Source organism: Telmatherina bonti (genome assembly GCF_933228915.1).
Source record: "Telmatherina bonti genome assembly, chromosome: 21".
Lineage (NCBI taxonomy): Eukaryota > Metazoa > Chordata > Actinopteri > Atheriniformes > Telmatherinidae > Telmatherina > Telmatherina bonti.
Window position 1 is genome coordinate 22,600,201 of NC_136630.1, and position 14,368 is coordinate 22,614,568.

Below are 14,368 nucleotides of genomic sequence, written 5' to 3' on the forward strand. Positions count from 1 at the left end.
TAACAGAAAGAAGCTGCAGATGTTTCTTTAAAAAAATTTTTTAAAAAAGCAAAAAAATCATGTTTTCTGTCCCTATTAATTCATTAATTTGCGACAAGACACTGCTCCCCTTGAGTTTCTGGATTAAACTGTTTCTGCTCAGAGACTCTGATGTCTCGTTCTGGCAGGTTTCAATCTGTTATGATTCAGGTGGATACATATCAGACATGGGAGCAATATTTTCTTATTATTTACGTTTCATCATATGCACAAATTCAGTCAAGCAATTGTGGATTAATGCTTAGTTGATTCACATTTGACAACTGTTTCTGCATTGTGTCCTCCCAACGGAAGCAAACTTGGCTTTATTCATTTGTCTGTTTCCTCCTCCTCTGTTTCCCAGCCAGCCAAGCCCGAGACCTGCTTTCCAAGATGCTGGTAATAGACGCTTCAAAGCGGATCTCGGTAGACGAGGCTCTTCAGCACCCCTACATCAACGTGTGGTACGACCCTACTGAAGTGGAGGCAGTAAGTACCTGGTTTAAATCCCATCAAGCATGACGACTTACTGTGTTTATGAAAAATGGTGTGTGTTTATGTGGTTCAAATGTTGAGTTTGGTCACAAAATGTTAAAGTCCCATCTATTTACAGAGTGCTTGCTCGTTCAGCAAATATGTCTAAAAACTCAGTAGAGTTCTGACTTTGTGTCTTTTTTTTTTTAGTGCTTGTTGTCGGGCAGATTAGTAAATGAGACAAACTGCTGCTTTCTTCCATGTCCTTTGTGGCTTGAAAAGATTCCTCAGAGCTGATGGTCCGGCTTTGACAAGTGCAGATCTGTGTTCAGATTGTGTGCTGAAACTTCTGTAATTCATCAAATCTTAGCATGTTTCTGAGGAAGAGGAGTCTCTCAAAGTCACTGCTTTCTATCAGGTTGTTCATTTCAGCTCCTTTCAGTGCAGTAAAATAACGTTTTTGCAGTCTGTGGTATTTTCCTGGAAAGATTTCTGCTCCCCAGAACACAAGCAAAGGTTTCATTTGAGCTTCAACTCTACAGTTTTCTTCAGTAGTTATTCGCTGAGTCTGCAGTTTTAATGTCATTAGTTTAAGGCTGACCTGCTGGAACGCAACACAGGTTTTAGCTCAGGTTTGATGTGTCTGTATGTATTTATGGAATGCTTACTAAACCAGTAAAACTTTATTAGGTCCACCCTGCTGGTATCCAGTTGGAGCCCCGTTGGCTTTTAAAACTGCTGTAATTCTTGGTGTCAGAGATTCAGTAAAGTGTTGGAAACATTCCTCAGACATTTTGTTCCTTATTGATGCGACAGCACCATGCAGCTGCTGGTTTGTCGACTGCACGTACATGAAGAGAATCTCCCATTCCACGACATCCCAGAGAGCCGCTATTGGCTGAGATCTTGTGACTGTGGAAGCCATTGGTGTACAGTGAACTCATTGTCACGTTCATGTAAACAGTTGGCAGTGACACGGTCCATTATCTGGCTGGAAGTAGCCATCAGAAGGTGGTACGCTGTGGTCATAATGGGATGGACACGATCAGCAACAATACTCGTGAAAGCTGTGGTGTTTAAATCATCTGGCATTGGTATTATTGGTTGCAAAGAAAATATCCCCAACCCCATCAGATCACTGGCAACCTAAACCATTGACACAAGGCAGCCTTCATGTTTTTTCCACCATTCTGATCCTGGAATCAAGATTCATCAGATAGAGCAATGTTTTTGCATCTTTTACTGTCCGGTTTTGATGAGTCTGAGTCAGTTGTAGCCTCAGTTTTCTGTTTTTACCTGACAGGAGTGAACACTGATATGGTCTGCTGCCTATCTGCTACAAGGTTGGGCATGTTGTGTTTTCAGGGATAATATTCCGCATGCCTTGATTGGAAACAGTGGTTATTTGACTTCCTGTAGCTTCTCTATCATCTCCAACCAGTCTTCCCATTCTCCTCTGACACATGGAGGATGGAATTCTGGCACCGTGGCAATGGGTGAAAAGAAAAAAGAAAACAAAAACACACATCGACTGCTAAATGGAAACCGCTTGTTCTCAACCACTGAAATGTCTAAACGGTGGTCATTATGTCTGTTAATGTCTCCTGTCACTGTCTCCATTGTTGTTACATTTACATGGAGCATTTTTAATTTGACCAAATGCCCACCAGAAAGTAATCCTAGCTAAACATGTTAGCTGATCCCACCGGCTTCTACTAGAAAGAATTTCTAAACCCAACGACGGGTTGTGTAAACTTTCTCACCATCAACAGGTAAAAATAGCCATTCAGGTAATACATGGTTCTTATTCTGGTGGATTTTGTGGGGGATCTTGTTTCTGCATTAGTGGACCTTGTAAGACAGAATCTTGACACAATTTGTAACCGGTAGCAACGTTGTTTTGTAGGTATAAATGACAGATTAAATTTTACATTACTGATGCCAGTTAATATTTATATGTTGCTGGTAGGTCGGATTGAAAATATTTTTTCTGACCTCATTTCTTTCTTGTTTTGTGGACACGTGTCCAGCAGAGGGAGTGTGCAACAGAATATCCAGTTTTGTTAAAAGAAATGTAACCTTCAATATATTTTCTATGTTTTTTGTTGTTTCTTTTTTATAAAATTGTAATTAAAAACTATGCTAAAACAATATTATATCAGATGTAAGAACGTATAAAGAAAATATGCAAAGACAGGAGGGAAGAGGTGTTTTACAATTAGGCTACGTAATGTGTTACTATGTAGTATGTATAGTATGTAGTATGTGTAGTAGAGCTGGGCGATTAATCGGATTTTTATCTCAATTACGATCTGGGTTTTCAGCGATCATAAAAATGAAAGGGTGCGATTATTTTTCTCTTTGCATTTTCCTCTCCTGCTGTCTTCAGTTGCTAATCGAGCATCACTGGCATTGCAGCGCTGTGCTGTAAACTCCTCCCACAGCCGCTTTAGTTTCATTCAGCCATGCCAACTTGGCGAGTTTTTCGCCAAATCTGGCGACTTTTTTTTGTTAAAAGCGACTAGCGACGAATCTAGCAACTTTTACTGGACTTATTAGAGACTTTTCTGGTGTTTTGGTGACTGACTTGAAGGCACATTTTGTTCTGCAGCCACTGTAACGAACGACCAGCGGGAGTCCATCCCGTCTTAAAGCACTCCCAGGCGGCCAGTCTCAGTCGGCTCCGGCTGCAGGTCAATGTAGAATAACTGCAGTGGGTTTTGGAAGACAACAACATAGTTTATACCATTGTCAGTGAAAACTGGCTGCATTATTTTCGTATATACAGTTCTGCAAGTTAAATCACTGTAATATCCCTCCGTTACGGGGCGTTACCATAGCAACGTGTTAATTAGCTGGTTCAGATCAGCTGTCTTTTAACAGGTGAATGAGAGAAATGTGCTGTAGCCTGACAGCAGTTGTTTGGCATAAAATGTACATCGAGGCCAACGTAAAATAGTTCCTATAGAAGCGGTAAAAGCAGATTAAGGAACTCTGAACCGTGCATTAGACGGTTATAATGCACGTAACGGAGTCGAGAACATCACAATGAGCTGCTGCGTTTAAAAATACTGGATAATTGTGTTAGATAATCAAGATCTCAATTTCAGTCAAAATAATCTTGATTATAATTTTTGTCATAATCGAGCAACCCTAGCCGGTAGGGTCCAGATTTTACTGGAAGACATTCGTTGTAAGAGGCTGGGTTTGATAGTCATCTTAACGGGTTCTGGCTGGTGCGGCTTGGTGAAATTGGACCCGTGGAGGACTGATTAAGGGGTTACAGACGTGAGGAGTTCATAATAGTGGCATTAAAACAAAACAGGAATGTGGAAGCTAAAACATTTTTATTATTAACAGCATGAGCGAAGGATTATTTTGTGTTTCAACGGTAAAAAGATTAAATTGCTTCCAAACTTTTACAAATTGTAAGTCTAAAGCTTTGTGGTCATATTAAATCTGACAATCATGTAGGTCAAACGAGGGACACTCCACAACATTTATGTTAAATCAAAAAGTTTTGTCTTAATAGTCTATAGTTGTACAGTTTTTGTAACAGTATATTCACAATGGCAATGAAAACAATGTGTGAGAACTATATTGTCACGTGAAGTGGGCTATTTCCATTACCATCTTTTTTTTTTTTATATTCCTCTTCCATAATCCAAGTATGGACTCTGCCAAAGAACAGCTAAGCTGTTAAAACAGTTAAATAAAATACGTTGTACATTTTAAAAGTCTGCAAATCTTTTATTGTAAGCAAGTAAGAAAAAGCATTTTTACTATAGAAATTTTCAAGCATTAAACTGGGCGTCGTTGTGGGAAAGGGCAATGTGCTCTGTGCAATAATGTTGTGCCTAAATTTTATATCAGAGCTGTCCTTTGAGGAGGATCTTTAAAAAATGTTCGGGCTCAGGATTATTATTTTCACCCCGCTGACATCAACAGAGCCTTTTGGTCCGGACAACTGCTGCTCACTGGGTATTTTCTAGTCTTCAGACCACTCTGTAAATCCCAGAGATGTTTGTGTGAAAATCTATTTCTGAAATACACAAACCAACCCTTCTGGCACCAACAATCGTGACGTGTCATGTTTGTTGAATCCCCTTTCTTCAAATCCCCTTTCTTCCTCATTTTGATGCTTAATCTGAACTTCAATAAGTCATCTTCACCATGCCTACAAAAGTGAATGTAATGAGTTGCTGCCATGTAGTGTGCTAATTGGATAATTGAGTGTATCATGCCAGTAACTAAAGAGTATCAGATGGAGTCTGCACTTATCAGCCACATTACGATGACATGTTACATTGGATTATACTTTGGGGTTGGATATTGTTTGTTTAGTTCTATTGTGTGTTGAATTGTTTCTACATGTTGAGACAGACTGAAACACAGCAAACTTATGCCTGTCTTCCTTTTTCAAGCCACCACCTGCAGTCACAGACAAGCAGCTGGATGAGAGAGAGCACACAGTGGAGGAATGGAAAGGTAGGATGGATCCTCTCTTTTTTTCTTCTCTCCAATAAGTTGTCATTATTATTCAGCATTTTACAGTGTATTGCATCAGGTTGGTCTAGCTCTGTGCTTCACAGCCTGTGGGACATTTAACCACATTTTTCCTTCTGAACAGGTGGGGCTGTTTTTAAAGTCAATCAGTACTACAAAACATTTTAGTTAAGTTAAATAGCAAACGTTAACGCTTCTAATTGTCCCCAACGTTAGCTTAATAGTTAGCTGCACAAGCAAATTAGCATAGAAAAGTTAGCTTAGTGGTTAGCAACACAACTGGTAATACATTAACATGCAAACACTAGCTAGTGCAAGTTAGCTACCTCATTTTTTTTATCATAAAAAAACAACTATTATCTTTGTTTTTTGCAACTTCATTAGTTAACTCCTTAGCTTTAGTTTGGCAGTTAGGTGTGTACACATTATGCAGAGAAAAACACAAGGTGGCTTGTTCTATTAAAAACAAAAATCCAGGCCATATCATTTTTAAAGGATCTGTTATTCTAATTTTTTCCACATTTTGCTTTAAAATGTGCCTTAAATCCAAATAAGAAACAGGTATTCTGTTCTGGTTGATGTCATCTTCTTCCTTTGTGATGATTATTTGTGTTTCTTTCTATTTCTATCTGGAGGACACAAACATGCAAGTTTATCTCCCAAAAGTGAAATGACTTTATTAAAAATGGCTTTTTTTTTTTTCAAATATTTCCATTTTGCACTGTTTTTTTTTTTTCTTCATTTGTCACTTGTTGTGTGGCTTAACACGAAAAGGTATCATTTTTACAAACTAACTGGCCAAAAAAAAGTTTGGCTTGGTTTTTTTATCTTTACCATATTTTCTTCACCATGTATTTGTTTTGTCTTTCAGAGCTGATATATAAAGAAGTGCTGGACTGGGAGGAAAGAACAAAGAATGGTGTCATCAGGGGACAGCCGGCTTCCATAGGTTGGTGGAGTTTATTTGTACCAGAACATATGATTAAAAACATGATGTGACTGGAGGGATGTCACAATCACTTTATTTCACGACTTATTGTGGTATTAACAGCACTTAATCATACAGATCCCTCAATATCATCACTTTCTATGAAGGGTTATATCTGAGCCATTTCAGGAGATAAGGGTAAAACAAATACAAAGTTACACGTCCTCTACATGTTTCCACTTGTGTTGCTTTGTTTTTCTACCATCAAAGTTGCAGAAAAATTCAGAGTCGGAAACTATAGCAGAAGATGTCTTATTTCCTCCAAAAAATTGGATTAAATCATCCTTGTTGGACTTTTTTTTTTGGTAAAATTGTTGCAGTGAAAGAATGAAATACATCTAATATGTTTCGCCACCTGCAGGATAATCACCTGCTTTGTATGACAAGGTAAAAGTAAATGTACAGTTACTGGGTGAAATGCTATTTTAGAATTGTGTGGGCAGGGCTTTTAGCTTAAAAAAAAAACAACCAAAAAAAACCTTTTTAAACAATGGTTCTGCTGTTCAAACATTAAATAATTTGGTGTGAGGATGACGGCATCTTTGACATTGGTACACCATGGATGAAACCGTATGTATTCCAGTCTTTGTTTCAAACAGCAGCTATACTGCTAAAAGGCAACTGGAAGTACAAAAAAAAGCTTTTGTTTCTAAATTGTCTGTTTAGGTTCAAAGGAAATGTAAAAAAAACATTTTATTAATGTAGTTCAAGGAGGAAAACCTCCGTGGTCCAGGTAGCCATTTCCATCCGTGGTCTTTGTGGCAAATACAAAGCTAAAATCAATCTATTGCTAGTTTACTCGCTTGGTCCGATGCAGAGTTGCAAGGGGCTTTAGCCCATCCCAACTCCCACCTAGTTTCGGGTGCAAGACAGGGTACAACCTGTTTTTTTTTTTCTGTCTGTAAAGCGTCTTGAGATGGCATTGCCGTGATTTGACGCATATGAATAAAGTTGAATTGAATTGGTCCGTCGACTATCCTATGCAGAGCCAACACAGAAAGACAACCAACCAGTCACACATAATGCTCTTATGTGATGGAAATGCTGCATCTAAATATTTTTATTGTAAGACATTAAATTTTAGTTGTTAAATAAAGTTGTTTAATAAGTTTTGTACAGTCTAAATATGTCATCGTCTCGTTACTGATGGATGTTACCATTTCTCATTCCGCTTTTATCGCCTCCTCCTTCACACTGTGAATTATCTGCGAGCAAAATTCTGCTTTTTGTCTTTTCCAGCAGGGAAACACCTGATCCGATATTCTTCCTTCTGAGTTCAGAAGGAAAGCAGCTTTAACCAGCTTTCATATGAATCCTTCTGTCTTGTTACCTTTTTTCCTAATAAATCCTGAAATTTTCATTTCTCTTTTATAAAAATTTAGGATTTTATGACATAATATTTAAGCTTTTCAGGTAGTATTTACAGTAAGTAGCTTATTTGTTTTCACAAATAAGCGCTTTTAAGCCAAAAGTATTTTTTTTTGTACAGTAGTACTTTTATCATGAACATTTGCAATTCATCAGTTTTGAACCATCATCAATGTGATGATGGTTAACCCTGATTTAAAAGGTTTTTTTTTTTCTTTTTGCTCTGCAGTTATTAAAAACTAAATCAGACTTAAAAAACTAAACTAAAAGCAATTTGATATGCATGTTGTAGTTTTTGTAAAAATTTAATATTCAATGAAATTACATTTCACAGGTTAATATTTCACTAATATGTGTTTTGAACCTAAATTAAGTCTTTTTTTTAACATGTGCATCTTTTCTCAAACATGTATTCTGAGCCCTGTGCTACTGACTTACGTAAATCATCACCGCAGCGCAGGATTATCAGGAAGGAAGATGCTTCTTCGCTGCATCTTTACCTCCGCTGACCACAGGTCTCTTCCTGCTTCTCATAGCACAGGTGCAACAGTGAGCAGCAGCCCCTCGCAGCACCACCAGCACCACCCCTCCACGTCCTCCTCCACCTCTCCCAACAACGTCTCCTCCATGTCCACCGACCAGACCCTGACCGACACCGACAGCAACCTGGAGACGGCTAGCACCGCCTCCGTCGCTGCCACCGCTGCTACGTGGGCTGCTGCAGATGACTATCAAATTTGCCTCCTCCAGGTCCCGGATCCAGTCCCAGTCATAACCCTGGACATGGCCACACCCTCCCACCCTCCTTGGTAATACTCAAGACCACCAGTCTGACACCGGCTCCTGGTTCTTCCTCTTGTATTCGCCTCCTCTCTGTGCTTGTGTAGCGGTTTAGCCAGATAGCTGTTTAAGAAATATTTCTGAAAGGACAGATCTTTATTTTTTCTTTTTTGACAGTTAGTTTTTTTTAAATTTTATCTTTAATTAGTTTTTCTTTTCATTTATTGCTGTAATTTATTGTGGCGTTTATTGTTTCTTTTCAGAAGCCTAAGATGATGATTGAATTTTTATTTCCCGATATTTCGGTTTGTAGTGGCTGGCAGTGAGAATTTAAAAGAAAAATATGTAAAATGTTATAATGTGATCTATTTTTTTGTTTCACTTGTAAGCTACTGCTTTTACAACTTGCCATATAAATGTAGATGGAGTTTGTACAGATTTTATGGTAGATGTAGTTTTATCCTTGATGCGAGTTTGTGGTGAGCCATTGAAACCTAATTTAATTGACAAGTATATGGTCTTAGGATTTTCCTCATCTGTTTTTATCTGACATAATATGGATATTGCTTTTAATGCATATGACATATCCATTTATTTGATATGAGATCATATAGATTTATTTGTAAAAAGACATCACTACTGCTTCCTGCATTGTAAAATTTCACTTTTACGAAAGCTTTATAGTTTCCTGATTCCTCTCTTCCTGTTCAGTCATACTGTCAAAATGCTGACATTAGGTTTATTTTTCTTTTTTTTGTGTTTAGGCTATAAAACGGCACACTTAAGTCCCACAAAGATTACTACTTAACAGCTGTTTTCTGTATTTTCAAGTGCTTTACCGCACCTCTTCTGTCCTATAAGCGGTGCAACATTATGGAGCTGGTTTTGTCGGATAGTTTTCGGGAAAGTTCGGGACTTTAGAATGTTGTTTGTATGTTTTTTAGCGGGTTTTTGGAGATGTAGAGATGTGTGCGAGGTTGTCTAGTCGGTGATGGCGAAAATGAAATGTGTTTCAGTTATGTAGGGAATTGTGATATTGAGAAAGCATGTGAACGGGTGTGTTTTGTATTTGGCGTCTTGGAAGGGATAGCGATTTCTGCTGTTTGGAGCAGTGTGACAAAGGCCTCTTCCTCCCCATCCCTGATCTTTTATCAGGTCTTTGTTAATTTAAAAATCTGGAAGTTTTTTTTAATCTATATTGGCCAAACATTGCATTTACCAGACTTGCCTGCAATTAGAATCAAACTACATGAATCAAACCAACAACCAGACTCAAAAGAAAGAAAGGAATTCTTACTGTATGCAATAATTTTACCCTCTTTGAATATGTTTGACTTTTTGTTTTGGTTTTCGAAAGGAAAAGTGCCTGTTGTTAGTCATTCATTCCTGAGGATGTGGGACAAAGTGTTTTGATTATGTGTAGGTTTTTGTGGCGTCTTGATAACAACGGTAGTTTCCACGTTAAAACAATGTATGATGCGGTTGTAGTTCTCACAAATGTATTGTATATTTTTCTACTACAGCAGGGTAAGAAACTGATGGTAAATGTAGAGGTTCAGGTGCTTAAGCCTGTGTTTGAGTCACTTCAAGAGAAATGAATCAAACACGTGCAGTTTTATCAAGGTCTTTCATCAAAGAAGTCTTTCTTTGCAGTGACAGAAACCCTATTTTAGGATGATCTTTTTTCTTTCTTTCAAATATTGCATTTATGTACTTAAGTGTATTGATTATAAAAGAAAACATTTTAACTAAAAAATTCTTTGCTTCTGGGGAAAGCGTTCACAAACTGCTTTGGATAAATTATACTGTTGGGACGGCAGGTTGGTAGTTAAGATGGAAAAGTATCTCTGAAAGTTGGAGCCAAAATACCACAGTGTTTCCATGGTATATAAACCTTGTGGTACTAAGCAAAGGAAAGTAAGAAAGGAATGAAAAATAAGGATAACTATCAAGACTCAACATAATTTCTGCAGTACTTAAAGCTGCTACAAAATGTTTGCAGAAAGGAACATCTTCAGGAGTTTAGAGATGTTCTCTTATAAATATCAAGCAGATGTTGCAGATGCTTATAGCAGGGACATAGTTGTTGCTGTGCCGGCATTTTCTGCAACAGTGCAAATTTTCAAAAACTACAAAGAGGCAAGTTTTGTTAAGGCGCAGTCCCAGTTCCCACTCTTGGACCTTCCACTCAGCCTTAATCCGTTATTTGTTAGAGGTAAGGTGGCTCTTTACTTGAGGGATTAAAGATTAGTCTAGATCTGGTCCTTCAGCTGCGGCATTGGGGCCTCTTGGATAGTTTGACAACTATTACCTATTGGTCTTAAAAAGAAATGGGTCACCTTACCCATACAAAAAAGGACCAGGGTCAAGTAGAAGAGCTTAATGGGATGAAAGTGGCTGCGCCTCATCGTGTTGCATACATTGTACCTTTTTGCTGTGATGTCTTTGGGCACCTTGTCTGCCAAAAATGTCAAACTAAAGACCGATGTAACCGTCTTGCAGCAGATTACTCAAATATTGCCTCACTGACTTTTCCTTCTAGTTTTTGACAGGCACCAGATATTATTAAATCTATTCATTATAAAGTGTGTTGGTAAAAACAAGAGCTTAAAATTAGATGTACTAAATCGGGTTGCATCATTAAACTTATGAAGTGTCTTTCAAAGTGAAATTTAAGCAACTGCTGCTTTAGGCACATGCTTAGTTGATAGCAATTGGCTGTGAAAAGATATGGAACAAATTTACTGCTGTTTAGGGCCAAAAACACATTATAATCTACTTCCCTTCATTTGTAAATTATCAGTAAGATGTTAGCTTAAGTATGCAAGATTTAGTTTTGTGTAGACAAAGGTAAATTAAAATCTTTTTATTTGATTGTCTGTTATAGTTTTTAGAATTTCATTGTAATTTGAAAAACTAGTTCATATTTTTAATGGGTGTCTTAACCAAACCCAAATTGTAATACAACTCCTGACTTTAAGTATTTTACAGAGTTGTCAATATTTAATGGCACAAAAAATGTGTATGTCATTAAGTCAATACATTAGAAGAATTTTCTGCACCAGTTTTCTTGCAGACACACTAAATATCAGCAATAGGTTAACATTTGTATTTTTGAAAACTTAATCTTTAAAAGGGATAGTATACATTTACTTCAGATAAAATGTGTATATGATTGTTATATCATATCATGTGTGATATGATTGTCACTTAATTCCTAAAAAATTTGTATTTAACAATAACCAAACATTAGCTTGTCAAGAATAGACTACAAAACCATTTTTTTTCTACACGTTAACTAGCAAATGTTAGCTCATACAATTTGCTCCACACCCTATCAACATTAGCTTCACAGTTACCTTTGCAGACATATCAGTGGAGAAATGTTAACTTACCAGTTAACGCAACAAGAAATGGACTACATATAGTTAGCCGCACAGGCATATTAGCTTAGCAAGGTTAGCTTGTTGGTTAGCTACACAACTTGTAATGCAGTTAGCAGTACCGGCATTGGAGCATTGAAAGGTTAGCTTGTTGGTGAGCAGCACTACTGTTAATTCATACATCAACAAGCAGTTATGAGTTTCAGTGTGTTAGTTATACAACTTGTGAATATACATCAACATATTGTTGAAATGCAAACATTTGCTTTATCCCCTGGCATTTATTAACTAAGTAACTTGGCCAGTTTGCAGTTGGTGAATAATGTATGTTAACAAGAGCTATAAGATAAACAGCTGTCTATGTAGGCTTACAGAAATGCATACATGTGCTTGCCAATGTATTACACAACTGTTAATGACATTTAAATAACAGCAAATGTTACCCTGTCATTAAACCGTGCCGCTGCTAATATTTATTTTTACTATATGAATCCTAAGATTACTTTGGAGACTCTTTAGCAAGCCAATTTTTTTAAATAGCCTCTAACAGTGTAAAGAATACATATGAAAGTATTTATTCTGATAAGTTTATCAGGTGCAACCCGTTTTAATTTTGTGATGAAAAGATTTTTTACTTGTATTCACACAAGAGCTGGTGCCAATGCTCACAACAGTGTTGCAGGAATGCTTTTAACTATTACTGAGCAAATACTAGTGATACTAAATTGATACATAACAGAATAAACTGATTAACGTTTCCAATAATAAATTGGTTTTCTAAAGTGTAATGAAACCCACTATGTAAGCCTATCTGGAAATAAAAGGAAAGCAAGGCGGGTAATCGGGGGGGACATGCATGAATCGAAAAATGATATCTATTGGGGAAAAAATAATTTAGAAAAAGATCATATGTTTTTAAAGTGCTCTTAATTATCTTTGCCCAACATTAGGGGCATACATTTTTGTAATTGATTTGCATTTCCTCCTGTTTAGGTTGTCATTGCTTAATTAGTATTACAATAACATCAGTCCAGTTTCCTCCTAATTTAAGTCGACTTTGATGAACTACCTCACGCAGAATTTCTGCCAGTTCGTGCAAATATTTAGTCGCCTGCAGAATTAGCTATCGGAGATGTGTGAATAACAGATTTCATTATTTATTTATTTGAAAGTGTACTATTTGTCAGTTTCAACAGACTTCTAGTTTTGTACATTATCTATACTTCTCCCAGAAGTAAGAGAATTGTTTTGATTTTTTTTTTCCTTTTTTTTTTTTTTTTTACTAAATGTGCAATACCTTCAGTAAACTGTGCTAGTAGTATGTGATAGGCTTAGCCATTGTTAGCTGACTTCTGAAGGTGAAGAAATTGTTTGGTACTGTCAATCCATATTTTCTTTCTTTTTTATGAATAAGATCAGTTTTTATTTCTGAGAGTTGTTTTTCAGTCATAATGTTATGTAATTGGTCTTTCCCTCCAAAAAATCTGTTGGCAGGAATTTGATGAAGCTTCTGAAAAATTCTTTGATTGGCTGACAGATTTTTGATCTGGGATGTATTCGTATGTTAAGAAACACACACACAAAAAAGTAAATACTCACAAGAAACTGTTCTATGTCTGGTGCTGGTTTGTAATGTTTGCTAGTGAATTCAGCCATGCAACTAGTTTTAAGAATTCCTGGATCTGCGTGTCCCAGCCGCAACCAATAAAAAGTGCACTACTAGAAAACATGCACTGGGATCTGATGATGCCACCTCTTAGAAAATGGAAATTAAAAAATATGTATTGCAAATAAAAGAAATACACTTTGATTTTTCCTTGTATGTTTTTTCTTTGGTCCAGGTTTTTAGATAATGTAGAAATTTTGAACATTACTAAAAGATTCCTTTCCAGATGCAGGCTTCATTTACATTGTGGGATGTGATCTTTCTAGGATTATGACGTGTGAGTTATCACAGCACCTTTTCTGCTTTTAAAACTTATGTTTAATCGTTTTTAAAATGTATGTGTTCAATACCTCTGCTGCTCAGCATTACACCGATGTTGTTTTGGCCTAGGTAGCACATCCATCTACATAGTTCAGTTACTTACATCTTTTCTTGGTCAATTTTAAAGAATAAAAAAGAAAGACATGCATGTTAGGTATTGGGTTAAATGCAGCATTGATCACTTCTCGCATGCTTTGGATGAAATCATCTGCCACATGACCAGAAAAGAACAGAATAAAATGACAATGAATGCATTCCACATCATGCCAGAAAGATGCAATCTTTCTCTTAGATTTTTTTTTTTTTACATCTCACATATTTCCAATCTAGATTGTGTTGTCTGTTGGCAGCAAATTGTAGTAGCTCTGACTTGCTATCTTGATTTTTTTGAAAGTACGAACTCTTCTCACATAGATATTACCTCAAATTAGGTTGTTTTTTTTTTCTGAAGATTTCATGCCGGTTCTGAGGGTGTGCTGCAAGGAAGATTTTTCTGCATATTTTTGGCTCTTTCAAGACTTATGATGAGTCTCCATGGCAACGAAAGACTTGTTTACAATTGGGATGAACTGATTAACCTCTCCCAAATCAGGATTATCAGCAAAACAACACATCAAATCCCGATGGAGTTGAAAAGAAAGAAGAGGTTGCAGAGTGGGAGTGAGACAGAGGACAAAGCGCTGGAGATTTAAACCTTTTCTCCCAACCGTCTTAATGGGTAATGTGAGATTGCTAGCTAACACGAGCTCGAGATGCTAACAAGGTCTCAGAAAGAATACAGAGAGTGCAGTATTATGTGCTTCACCGAGACATGGCTGCATGAACACATCCCAGACTGTAATGTGTCTATACCGGGCTTTAAAA

General features: G+C 37.0%; 1 protein-coding gene across 2 annotated transcripts in view; it reads left to right on the forward strand.

The window, feature by feature from the left end:
• mapk8b (mitogen-activated protein kinase 8b) overlaps nt 1–13,327 on the forward strand; it is a 44,361-nt gene extending 31,034 nt beyond the window's left edge. The window contains exons 9-12 of one of the 2 annotated variants that reach the window (XM_079260810.1): nt 383–507; nt 4,917–4,980; nt 5,870–5,947; nt 7,896–13,327. In XM_079260810.1, coding sequence (XP_079116936.1) covers nt 383–507; nt 4,917–4,980; nt 5,870–5,947; nt 7,896–8,167 — 539 coding nt within the window. In that variant the 3' untranslated portion in view covers nt 8,168–13,327. Of the gene's footprint in view, nt 1–382; nt 508–4,916; nt 4,981–5,869; nt 5,948–7,890 lie in introns of both variants that reach the window. The other variant, XM_079260811.1, reaches the window with a different exon arrangement.
• Nucleotides 13,328–14,368: the final 1,041 nt, after the last annotated feature.